The 12,869-nt window shown below is 42.4% G+C and overlaps 1 protein-coding gene across 1 annotated transcript in view; it reads right to left on the bottom strand.

Moving 5' to 3' along the window:
- LOC131665635 (acetylcholinesterase-like) overlaps positions 1-12,869 on the bottom strand; it is a 53,577-nt gene that overhangs the window by 5,944 nt on the left and 34,764 nt on the right. Inside the window, exons 3-8 of the mRNA XM_058937670.1 lie at positions 11,869-12,420; positions 10,526-10,756; positions 10,126-10,417; positions 9,402-10,037; positions 9,180-9,341; positions 8,933-9,111 (exon numbers count right to left, since the gene is read on the bottom strand). Of these exons, the coding sequence (XP_058793653.1) occupies positions 8,933-9,111; positions 9,180-9,341; positions 9,402-10,037; positions 10,126-10,417; positions 10,526-10,756; positions 11,869-12,406 (2,038 nt within the window). The 5' untranslated portion in view covers positions 12,407-12,420. The remainder of the gene's footprint in view (positions 1-8,932; positions 9,112-9,179; positions 9,342-9,401; positions 10,038-10,125; positions 10,418-10,525; positions 10,757-11,868; positions 12,421-12,869) is intronic.

Genomic DNA, 12,869 nt, shown 5'->3' with positions numbered 1-12,869 from the left:
TTTCAGTGCCGCTATGTGCGTCTGTGTAGGCTTGCTTTTGCGTACAAGTTCTTTATTATTGCTTTTGTTACGGCGCAAGTCGTTTAGTGTTGGCTGTAAAAAAAAGAATAATTTATTCATTCGTTCGCGTTATTTCAGAGCTTTAGAATACTTGCGAGCGGAAAAGAACATGGCTCGATGAAGATAATCATAGAAGCTTGAAATAATTCAAAAAATGTGCAAGGGTACGGCTTCAATAATCCAGTTCAATACTTGCCCGTCGCGAAGTTCAGAAGAGATGCGAGAAATTGCTGGATATTCAATAAAGTTTCTTTGTCAATATGAACATAAGGCACGAAGGAAGAGAAAAAGGACCCTTCGGGACGAGATAATAAAAGGTCGCACAATGATCTTTGGCCGATTCCAAGAGCGCATATATGTTTTTCTTATAATTCGCGCAGCCCTCGTCTTCGATTTATGGCACGTCGTCCATTACGTCACTCCTTATTACATTTGCCACGCGCGTGAGTGTATGCGGGCCGTCGATAATAATACCAACTTATCTGCTTTTTCTTTCCCTCGGCCGTGAAAAAAAACATTGGCTTCGTCTGAATTACGTTGCTGTATTGTTTCTGCTAAAGCATAAGACGAGTTTTAGATTACGATGCTTGTGTGCGTGTGTAGCAGGTTAGTTATTCATTTGTTTTTGCATTTATTTCAAATTATTTTAACTAAATTGTCTGATTAATTCCAGTACTGTTGGATAACAGAAGTAAATAATGAAGTGGATGTAGTCGTAGAGGACTTTTCTATAATTGTATTTACTGGTATGTAATTGTGTGTGTGTGTGTGTGTGTGTGTGTGTGTGTGTGTGTGTGTGTGTGTGTGTGTGTGTGTGTGTGTGTGTGTGTGTATTAAATTTTTCAATTTAAAAATCTGTTTTTAAAAATAAGGAGGTGTCTTTTTAAATTAACTCGTAGAGCGCGTTAGTATAGTTTTTCGATTAATCGAAAATTCGATAAACATTAAAGTATTCACTCGGCGAATATTTAATGTACAGGAAGACTAACCAACGAAAATTCTTTTGAAATGAAATAGTTTTTCATACGAATATAAAATTTACCATATAATTACAAATTCAATAAGCTAAAATGGTTCATTGGTTATGCCGTCGTCAATGACATAAGACATGTTTGTTTTGAGAACGCAGTAAATTTAAGAAATATTTTATAGCTGATGAATATTTAACGAAAAATCGTTTTTAAATAATGTTCCACTGAATCAGATTTCTTGTCTTCATCTCCAAGCATTAGCCAAAGGAAAGCATCATCAGAGGCATAAGATCAAAAGACAAAAGTTAAAATGGGTAAAGAAAAAGAGGAGAAAAAAAGAGAAGGAGGCATTACGAGTTTGGTGGGGATCGATGCACGATGTTGGATAGTACCGGTGAGCTACACGTGCTAAGGAAGACGTATTGCCAAGTGCAAGGGACGGATGGACTGTCTGCTCCAGAAAAACAGCGGGCTTACGAATAAATAGTGCATCTAGACGCGACGCTTTGAAATTATGATGCACTCCGATCCAACCTCTTTTCTTTCTTGTCTTTTCATTTTCGTCGTTTTCCTCTTCTCACAGCTTCTACTTTTGCGACGTGATTAGTTGCGATTATTTTTAACTTATGATTCAAATTTTACGTCGCACTTCGCAGGATTGATTCTGAATATAATTACCACAGCAGTCAGAGTGTAAGAATGTCTCGTATATTAATTTTCTAATTGCTCTTAATTCAACTTGTTCTACATTTGCATTATGATCCTTTTCTTTTTATCGTTCGATTCCTACTACGTATAATTAACTTGCTAAGTAAGTTAGTAAGTTCGATCGAACAAATTAATTTTCAAGTATAAAAAAATTTGTTGAGAAGGAAAGCTTAAAGATAAAAGTGAGAGCTCTATGAAAAGTAAAAAATAATTTTTTTTACGAAATAGTTTACTTGATCAATGGATTCTTTGATATAAATATTTATCAAGAGTTGTTGTATATTTGAAAATAGTTTATAATATTTCAATCGTTTAAAAGTGTATTGACAAAATCTATACTTAGTATTTACTATTATTTTCATATTTTCGCAAACATCGTTATTGAACGTCGCAAATAGTTAAGCCATTACTGACCAAATGTAACGTCGGATTTCGCTTACGCAAGTAAGAAATATATTGTTCGCGTTAATCCTTGCAAGAATGATCAGTCATTTGGTCGGTATGCTGCGGTTTTCTCGAATGTCGAACGTTATTTTTACGATACGATAGTTATCTGTAAGATTGTAAAAGTGGAAGAGAATTTTATTGATTGTTTTTACTACAACGAAGTTTGAGCAATGAAACGTGATGATAAAACTTTTGTTTGCCAGAGAAAATACATCGTAAATGCATGTGGCTGGATATTCATTATTAGCTAGGAGTTTTTCTTGTGAAAGATACATTAACCTTAATACTCGAATATATAACAGACGACAGAGTGCTCTTTATGCTATTTTATTGTATTTATTTGAAAAATACTTAATCCTTGTTGATAATCAGATTAATCGATTGACCTACTTTACCAACCAACATACTGTTATATGCATCAATTCGTGGAAAAACGGAATATCATCGCTATTGCAAAATGATGTATCGAAAATTGTCTGTCAAATGAGAAGAAAAGCTTGCTGAAATAAGTCATCAGCGAGGTAAAAAAAGGAACAAATAAAGGTGTTATCTAATGACCGACGTAGTCATGTCTTGTGTACAGTAGGCGGATGACGAGAGAAAACCGCGGAAAATTCAAATGCTCCCTAGGCCTCAATGCCACACTAGAATCCACGATTTTCTTCAGACAGCATGTGCGTCTATACTTTGCTCTGTGTCTCCCTTTACCATTTTTTTTTCTTTTTAGGGATTCCTACATTTAGCACACATGTTATATACCGAAGGAATGTGGTATGTACCAGACATGTTTGATTGTTTAAACATAAAATGCGCTTTACTTTCCATTTGAGTTTCAAATCTCTTTACGTTATTTCAAGAAGAAAAAAAGCTTTTGAAAGAGGTTCATTGTATCGCAGCAGAGCCAAACTCGTTATAATTCTAAAGAACGAACAAAATATCCAATTCTATCGAGGCTTTTCTTCTCGACAAAAGAGAGAGGGAGAGAGAGAGAGAGAGAAGGAAACTGCTATGCGACAGACTGAAAAATTGAGCGGTCGAATTGCCTTGCGCTGCTCATTTCTCTTTCATCGCGCGTACACCTTCCTCGACGTCCGATTGCTCTTGCATGCAAGTCAAACCCAACGATACGTAATTTTGCACGGATTTTTTTCGACATTTTTTTGAGGCTGTACCTATGCGCTCTCCATTTACGTCAAAAAAAGAAGGAAGAAAACTCGAATGGGCCAAATTTGTTCTTTTCAGACAAAGAGTTGTCGCGTCATTCGAGAAACTTAATTGTTTCGCTGATAAAATGAATCTCGGACGTTTAACTTATATAACGTCTGAATTTTTAAACCTTCGAGTTGAACGATTGAACTGAACAGAAGGTTCAGATCCATCTGAGATCGAATGAAAATTTTCATGCTCACATTTGAAGCGCGACTTTCGCATACTGGAACTCGCAAATACTTGGACGTTCGCGCTCTTAAATCGTATAATTGTCCACATTTACGCGCGTGACTCTTGAAATTCTCGCAGCTTTCAATCCATCGAGATTTCACGTCGTTTATCGAGAAGATATTTCTTTGAACGTTCTTGCGATTTTGCGTGGCGTTCGTTTACTTCAGTCCCCTGTAAGCTCTTTCGCAAACAGATCGAAATAAACTTTTCAAGATACTTCGATGTGAATTTCGTTAAATAACGAATGCAGAAATTGAAATAAAAGATCTTAATTATTATTTGCGGGAAGAAAATGTAACATCGCTTCATTTCGGAAAAATCCTAATGATCGGCATTATCGCTCGAGACGATTAATGCCTACAGCCCACATATACGATAGACAAAAAGAACAGAAGGAAATGATCTGCAGTAGCTGCGAGTAAGCACATAACACACATTTGCCAGCTCAGGAAGGAAAACAAGCTCGTCATTGCTCGAAGCCGAGAGAGAGCGAGAGAGAGAGAGAGAGAGAACTGGAAGCACAGAACCTGCATTCCTGCCTGAGTGGGAGGCAGTGACGTCAGAGATGTTGCATCCGGGAGGCCTATTGTCTGCGCGTAGTCTCCCTCTCTCTCGACGTCATAACCCAGTTAGTCCCTGGAAAAAATTTTCGTTGCTACATATACGTAGACGTAGCGATAACTGGTGACTGCGATTTTTAAATGATCATCCACTTATTCGGATATACTTCGATTGAGTACAGTTGTGACGTACTAACTCCGATCGAATGTGGGTTGAACGTTTTGCAAGCTTCGATCGAGACTTCGCTTACATCGCGACTAAAGCTTGCAGAATTTCGATTATAAATCGAGCTTACGAAATCCCGAAGTATTCCGTTGATCCAAGTTGATATCAATGGAATTATGGTACGCTCTGTTTCTCTAAATGTCGCCCAGCGAGCTGGCACTTTTTTCTCTCTTTCTCTCTCTCTCTCCTCGCGTTTCGTAAAGTTTCAATCTGTACGTCGAGGTTTGAGCAGATCCTTTGACTTGAAAATTTTATCCCTCAATTCCAGAAAACGTAGTGCAAATCAATTCTCTCAAATATCCACGTTGTGACATTTTGCAGCATTTTTCAATTCTTTCACTAAAATAACGTATTGATTTTGCACCCACCTACGTAACAACAAAGGGTTAATAAGGGTTAATAACATGACTTCCTAAAAAACTTGCGCCAACTGGCATTACATATTAAAAAAGAAATCGTCTGAGAGGAGAAAATGGTAAGGGATTAGCCCAGTTGGCCGTTTGGTATACGTGGGAGTGTGTTTTAAGGTTACACGTGCCTCGTGTTCTTGCAAGTCGAAGGGATGCTTTTGCGCGCGTGGAGGAGCAAGGAAAACAGTAGAAGAAGAAGAAGAAGAAGAAGAAGCGTGGGTAGGCGGCTTGGCGGGCAATGCTATTTTTAGCCGCTGCTGCAAAGCTGCATACAGCTATAGGCAGGCCACTGGCCCCTCAAAGTGCAGCCAACGTTTTTCATTCATCACTTTGCTCGAGATTTTTCCTTCTTTTTTTTTTGTTTTTTTCTTCTACGGCAGATAAGAGATCAGTGCTATTGCTGACGTACATTGTTGTATTTGACTTCGTGTGTGTGTGTGTGTGTGTATTTCTTTTGTATTACTGTCGGGCTACTTTTTTGAAGATCTGTGAGATGGGGTTCTTTTGAAAATTAGTGTGCTTTTTTTTCTGTTTTACTGGATGCTTTGAATGTAAAAGCTTATTCTTTTTCTTTTATTTTTGAAATTGGATGTATATTCCGGCTTTGTTGTACTATTCAGTTAATGGAGAGGCTAGATTAACCCGAATAGCATTACGAGTGCCGTAGTAAAACTTCATTACAGGGTAATTACGCTTTTTTACGATTTTTGTTTTTCGTTTACGACTTGTAGTCTATTATGTAATTCATGAACTTGCGGTATACATAAATATAGCCGTATGTAAACTTAAAACGAACTATTTTTTGGTTTAAATTATTGTTGATTATTATCCAGTTATTTGTTATCTACTATAATTGTATGAATAATTGCAATAATTTGAATGTATTATGGAATCAAAGCTGCGCATTATTAATTTGTCAATAAAATTTATATTTAAGCTTTACGTTTGTAAAGGCATGTGATATAAATATAAAAAGGCCGTCATATAAATACAAATATTATACTCGCGAGCATTGCCGAGCAAAGAAAGAGGAGATTGCTATGGTCAAATCAGTACAATAATTAAATTATGGGGACTAACCACCAATATTTAATTATTAAAATTGAAAATCGAGGAAACAGAGTGGTTAGAATCAAACGTCGATTCTTTCACAGACGGTTGGCCGAGTGGCGCTTGTGACGTTTCATCTCGTAGCAATGAAACAGTTGCAAGTTGTTCTTTTCTTCTCTGCCTTCTCTGCCTTCTTTTTTTTATATCCGCTCTCTTCAGGCATTTTTTTTATTCGTTGTTCAACCTGATTCGGCTACAGATTGATCTTATTCTTGAAAAAAATTGTAATCTAAGAATAAAGTTTTACTTATGTGTCCGATTGAAATTAAATCTTTTTCTTCAACGTGCGTTCTGAACAGAATGAATCTGCAAGTTTACTTTAAAAAAATCAAAATTAAGTTGCATTTGTTTTAGAGTCACACCAAAACATTTTACAAGATCAATCAGAACTTAATTTTAATAAATTTTCTGGTATTCGAGTGATTTTATCCCTTAACAGAACACGAAATTGCTTAATTTTATAAACATATTGAAATTTCAGTTAAATAATATTTATTACGGTTAAATAATACGGTATAACAATGTGAATAATGAATTGTTATCGAACCATTTCGAATTTTGATCTTAAAAATGTTTCAAATATTTTCTATACATCACGTTTTTAGGCATGAACAAAATTCAGAAATGTGAATACAATTTAAAAGCTATATTCGGAATGTCCAATTGACGGAAAAATTCTGAAAGTAGTTCACATCCGTTCTTTTTTTTCATCCGAAATTCATCCACTTCGCAACGTCGAGAAAAAATTAATGAATTTTCTAGCCGACAAACTGCCAAAACTCCTTTCACAGGATCAAAAGCTGGTATTACAAGCGTCCTATATTTTCAAAGAGGTAAACCAAAAAAAAAAGAAAAGAAAAGAGCGAAGCTCGAAAGAAAATTCGGTAAACGACGTGATTTTAAAATTAATTAAAAAAAAAATGGACAGAAGGAAGGAAGAAGGTAGTATGGCAAATGTAGCTCACATCGCACTAATAAAGTGCAACGGCGCGAAGAAAAAGTAAGTGCGCATCGACTGGGCTACGAAAAATTCAATTCCACGGGCGTCCCTCACGAGGAAAATTTCCGAGGCAAAAAAATCGCAAGCCAAGAGAGTGAGATATGACAATGCAGCTGAAAAATTGCCGCAGTGACGTTGACGGCGTCGCGCGCAGAGGGACAATCTTTTTCTTTTCTTTTTTTTTCGAAATTCTCCGAGCGCTGCACGCGAAAAACGATGTCCGCCGGCGAGAAACGACTCGTCGACGACGACGCCTTGACACCCTCCTTTTTTTACACTTCCACTTCACTCGGCGCTCTCTGGCGTGATAATTCTATCGACAGGTATGTTACGCGAATCTCAATGTATTCGTTGGTTTTTTTTATTCTTCATTGTCGTACATCAATTTTCATCGTAATAACAAATCGAACTAATCTTGTAAGCACAAAAAATACGCTTTCGTCGCATATTTTTATCTCCGACGAAGAGTTCAAAACCAAATCGTCTCTCATCACGTTATCCGTCGATATCACGGAAACGAGCTCCCTCCCCTCTCACTCTCTCTCTCTCTCTCTCTTATCGCAAAACGAGGCTGCTAATTTGAGAGAGCTGATCTCTGTCTCACTCAGCGTTTCTATCTGATTACGTTACAACGGTCAGTCGCAAACCGGCCGTCGGAGAGTTGCAGCCGCCCGGGGCGGCTTAATTTGCAATTTCAGCAGTATACAAACTGACTAATTAGACTCAGGCCAATTGTAATGTTAATTTTTTTCCTACGTATTTTTGTTCGATTCGCGAGTGAAAAGTTGTGACGAAAAGCTAACGTAAAACTCATAAAGCTCAATAGTCCGTCCAAGGGATATAATTAAGGATTATATTATAGAGGACAAATGATTCTGTTGTTGGCGAGAGTAGAGTTTCATTGGGCGTCCCTTTGAGGATCTCGCACACATATACCCTTGGGTGCATTACTGCACGCTTTTATCGTACATAATGGTCTGTAATTGCAGCAGTTAGCAGCAGACCAGTAATTATCCGAGATTTTTTTGTCCGACTGCTAATTTGTCGGATGGCAAATATCGAATTGAAGGTATGTCAGCGTAGTCTTGGTGCAAATATTTGAAGCGAAATCTAAATAGTACTCCATAATTCAGTGACTCGTTCACGTACGCGAATTTTTCATTTTTTTTCCCCTCTCGTTTTTCTTTCACCCCAGCGCAAGCCTCGACAGCTGCCGGATACGAACATTGAATAAATCATGTAACGTCTGAGTTTGCGCAGGATGAGGCTGGTATTTCCCCTCATCCCTGGAAATATGTTTTTTGTGTCGTGTTCAAGCGAGGGTAGTGAAAAATGGGGTCTCTGTATCGCTTTGAAGTTTATTTATTTCTAATGTCTTTGAAGTTGAAGTTGACGGTTAGGTTTTCCGTTCGGAGAGCGAGCGCGAAGTTGTACGAGAGACGCGAGAGATTTTAAAAAGCAAAATTGACGCGAGAGAAGCGACACGAATTGATCGTGTGCTCCGAACGATGGTTGCTTCGTTAATTATCTTGCGCGTGTGCAGAGATGGTCGTTCGTCCGTGTCCTGCCGATATTCGATAAACAATGGAGCACTCGCTCGAACGTAATGAACGGTACGTAGAGGTCCGGTCAGGTCGGGTCGCCTAATTGAAAAGCGAACAAAACCTGGCTCCCGCCGCAGAAGGCAGGCAGAAGGCAGGCAGTTGGACCGCAGCTTACAAGACAATGCAAATGAGCGAGTGTGCGCGGTGTTTTGAGACTCGAATGTGCCGCATCGTTCCGATTCAACAGGTGTCATCGCGAGCGAGACACAGGGGCGGCATTTGACGAGACTCGTGCATATGCCGGCGACGGGCAGGCGACACGAGCCTGGGTAAATCAACGGCGCGCGAACGTTTCTCCTTGCCCCCCTCGGTCCTCGGAGGCTCTCGACGGCTCTTGATTTTCGCCGGGTTCTTTGCTTTCCGGGGGCGACGCCGCGCAAGGGCCATCGGGCTTACCAGTGGCAGAGAGCAGCTGAGGCAGATACTTCTTCCAGAATGCGCATTGCTTGGCGCGCGGACCGTAGCCTATTTCCGTCGAGTTAGTGTCCAGGGTCAGGTACTCTTTCCTCTGCGCCGTGTGAATCGGCCAGTTGACCTCCGTCCACGACGAGCCGTCGTCGCCCATGTTCGGGTCGCTGAGGGCAGACGCGAAACGAAAGCTTGGATATTCGGAGGGCAACTCGTTAGGGGAAATCGGACTTACCCAGTTTTAGCGAAGTTCGCCCAGTATCTCATCATCCTCTTGGACAAGTGAACCTCTTCTTGCGTGTAGCCCTTGCTCGGGTTGAGTGGCTCGCCGAAGACGTAGCTTATCTCGTCGGCGTGCATGACTCCCGTCCACCTCGGCCACGGATTGTTCAGCGATCTGTCGTCGCGGTGTCGGGTTAGTCGAGGCATCGCTCGCCGTGTGCCGCGCGCCACGTACCTGTGCTTGTAGTAGTACATGTAGACCTTGTTGCCGGTCTCGGCGTACCTCGTCGCGAACTCGTTGACGTTGCACGTGAAGTGATAGTCGCCGACGATCTTGTCGAGCGCGTTCCTGTTGGCGTCCGGGTCGTCGGGTCGCAGCCAGTCCGTGTACTCGTAGATGATGGCGTGCCGGCCGACGGGACTGACGTAGGGGTTGAGCTCGCTGACGGCCCGTATAAATTCATCCCGCGACACTTTCACGTCCTCCGTGCCGTCGATCCTGAAGAGTTCGGTCAGATAATAGATGATAAAGTAAAAGCCCTCCTCGGTGTTGGAGCCCATGAGGATGTTGGCCTTCTTGAAGGACTCGGTGAGCATGGACTTTTGCGGCGTCTCGTCGAGGAATGCGCCGTCGATGACCGGCACGAAGGGGAACTCGCAGATGCCGAGTGTGCCCCACTCGCCCTCCACCAGGACTTTCGGGTCGACGGCTATTAGGCAATCGATCACGCCGCGCAGATTGCTGGCGTCGTGCGGGCAGCCGACCGCCTCGGCGAGCCGTAGACCGCGCATTATCGACTCCTCTCGCGATATGACCGCCCAGGGCGCCGTCGCCGAGCCCGACTGCATTATCGCCTGGCTGAACAGGTTCCTGCGGGCCAGGCACAGAGCGACGCTCAGCGATTACGTGAGTAAAGTAGCGAGTGCCAGCCGACGCGGAGCCGAGCGCGAGCAGTCACCTGGAGAGCGGCGAGAGCAGCAGCATCGACACCGAGACGGCGCCGGCGCTCTCGCCGAACAGCGTCACGTTGTCGGGGCTGCCGCCGAAGGCGGCGATATTGTCGTGCACCCACTGCAGCGCCATCACCTGATCGAACATACCGGAGTTGCCGGGGACGTCGGGGGTGCCGAAGTAGAGGAAGCCCAGGCTCGCCACGCGGTACTGCATCGACACCATTATCACGTTCTCCTCCGACACCAGTGTCTTGTGATCGTACACGTCTAGTGTCGCCGTGCCCGAGTAAAAGCCGCCTATTTTTTGTGTGCGCGTGTGTGTGTGTGTTTTTTGTTTTTGGACCATTATTTTTCATTTGGATTTGTCGAAAGTAATGCTTGCAACGAACGATTGTTATACTCAACCGCCAAATATCCACAACATCACGGCAGCGTTGGTAGGCCTTGGCTTCGGCACGACCACGTTAATGTAAAGGCAGTCCTCGCTCAGCTGAGTGTTTGGATTCCAAATTTGAGCGCCCTCGAAGTCACCGAACACCGTGTCCACTATCTGAACGCAGCTGTTCGGTGGCGTGGTCGTGTTCAGTATGCCTTCCCACTTTTCCGCCGGCCGCGGATGCCTGAACCTCAGGTCACCTGTGGAAAACAACGTTTCTTTTCGGTCCAATCCACCTATGCTAATACAAGACTATTCAGTCGTTACATCCTTTGTTTCGTATCAATGACGTTGCGATCGATTCCCAGCTATTAGCGCAAATTACGTACCCTGTCAATTAATCGTGAGGTTTGTATTACGGAGACTTCACCGACGAAAACGCAAGGAATTTCGGATTCACAGCGAAGAAACGAAAGCGAAAAAAGCTACCGCAGACGTAACTTTGTTTTTCGCGGTATTATTTAATTAGAGACAGCGAGAGCGCGGGTATCTAGGTTAAAGTCATTTAGACAGCCGTGATAGTAAATCTCGTTTTATTTCTCGTTACATGCATGGAGAACGACGCCATTGAAAACTTGAGCAGCCGAAATTTCTCTCGCGTACAAGGATATTACTAAATGCCGGATTATATTTTTTTTCAAGCAAGCTTATCGTTCTTTTTTTTATCATGTTTTTTTATATTTTTTTATTAAAAGAAAAAAACGTTTTCACGCGATGCGTTAACGCGTCAGATTTCTCAAACTTACTCGGGAGTTTTGCCAACTTTTCCTTTTTTTTCTTTCTTTGAAGAATAATGAAGAATGATAAAAAGATCTGAAAAGTTTCTTTATTTTCGTACTTTTTTTTTTACCGGTCAATGAAAAAAAGAAGTCGAGAGTATAAAAGCTCATGCGAGGCGATCAATTTTTACGTTAGTTCGTGCACTGCTAAGAAGAATTTCGTCAGGTCCAACAATTTTTTTGACAAGTCTGTTGCGATGGGAAATTTCCGCTCGCTTTTACATTTTGTACGTTGTACTAGTGGTTTTTGCCGCGTTCAGTTCTTTCGCTTGCAAAAAGGTTTACTTCGAGGCGACGCTTCTTACCGTGTCAAATCTGTATTTCAAATCTTTCGTTATGTTCAAACAATGAACTTTTTTCTTTCCAGGAATTAGAATAAACATCAAATGGAATTTTCGTAGACTGACCGTCGTAACCTTGCTTGATAATTCCGTAGCAAACTTTCGAGCAATTAAGAAAAGTTCAGTAAAGATTCGTAGAAAAATGTCTCAAAGTATGATAATCATTTAGGATTAGGTAAGATCGTAACTAACCAATAGGCTTTTGCGCATAAGGTATACCGAGCCAAGCATCAACCTTCTTGCCGGTCCTAGCAGTGAGGGTAGTGCCCTTGACGAACCCCTTCTTCGTCAAGACGACGAGCGGGTCATCGTCCTGGGTTTGATGTTGCGGCTGTGGCAGCGGCTGGGGAGTTGACTGGGCCGCTGCGGCGAGTCGTTGAGGTTGCGGCAGCGGCTCCTGCTCGATCGATTGATCCTGCTGATGCTGTTGCAGGCTAAGATCCGAGGCCGCGTGATGTCTGCCGCGGTGAGAAGGTGAGCCGTACGCCCCGTGTAGGTCAAGGCTACCAAAGCCGAGTGCCACGAGGACCAGCCAAGTCGTTGCTGCTGTTGTCGAGATACGCCGCCTTGTACCACCACGACCACCACCACCACCACCACCACCTCCATCTCCTCCTTCTCCTTCTCCTCCTCGCCACCCACTCGACTGATCCTCGTGCTTCTTCTTTTTCTGTTGCTGCTGTCTGTTGAGCTTCTCATCGTGCTGCTGCTGATAATGATGACGCCGCATCTTTGTTTAGCAGCCTGCAAATCCAAACATAACGCTGTGAGAGATGAAGATTCAGGCGAGACTCGGATTTGGATCAAAGTGAAAACTGGCTATCGCGCGGGAATCGATTAATCAGTGACAGAGAGCTGTCGAATCTTAGTCGGCGACGTGGCGCTCGTGAATTGCGAACAAACATTTTGAAATCGTGCGGCTACGAGCTTTCTCAAGAGTGCCGCGCGCGCAAATGTAACCGCTCATCATTATTCATAATATAATAGATCGCTCAACCCCGGAGTGCTGATAAAATGTAGAGAATGTCTCTTGGACAAATGGTCGTACGACTGAACATCAAAGAGTGGCGATGACCAACGGGAGCCTTCCGTTTATGCCGAGGGGGAGAAAAATGGCGCAATCCGTATATTATTTCCTCTCCTTCTATATTCTCATTCGCAAACAAGACTATCAAACGATTCAATTTCGCCGC

This window comes from Phymastichus coffea, unplaced genomic scaffold (genome assembly GCF_024137745.1).
Source record: "Phymastichus coffea isolate CEN01 unplaced genomic scaffold, Cenicafe_Pcof_1.1 PCOF00053, whole genome shotgun sequence".
Lineage (NCBI taxonomy): Eukaryota > Metazoa > Arthropoda > Insecta > Hymenoptera > Eulophidae > Phymastichus > Phymastichus coffea.
The sequence above is the reverse complement of the archived record's forward strand: the minus strand, read 5'-3'. Positions and strand labels throughout refer to the sequence as shown.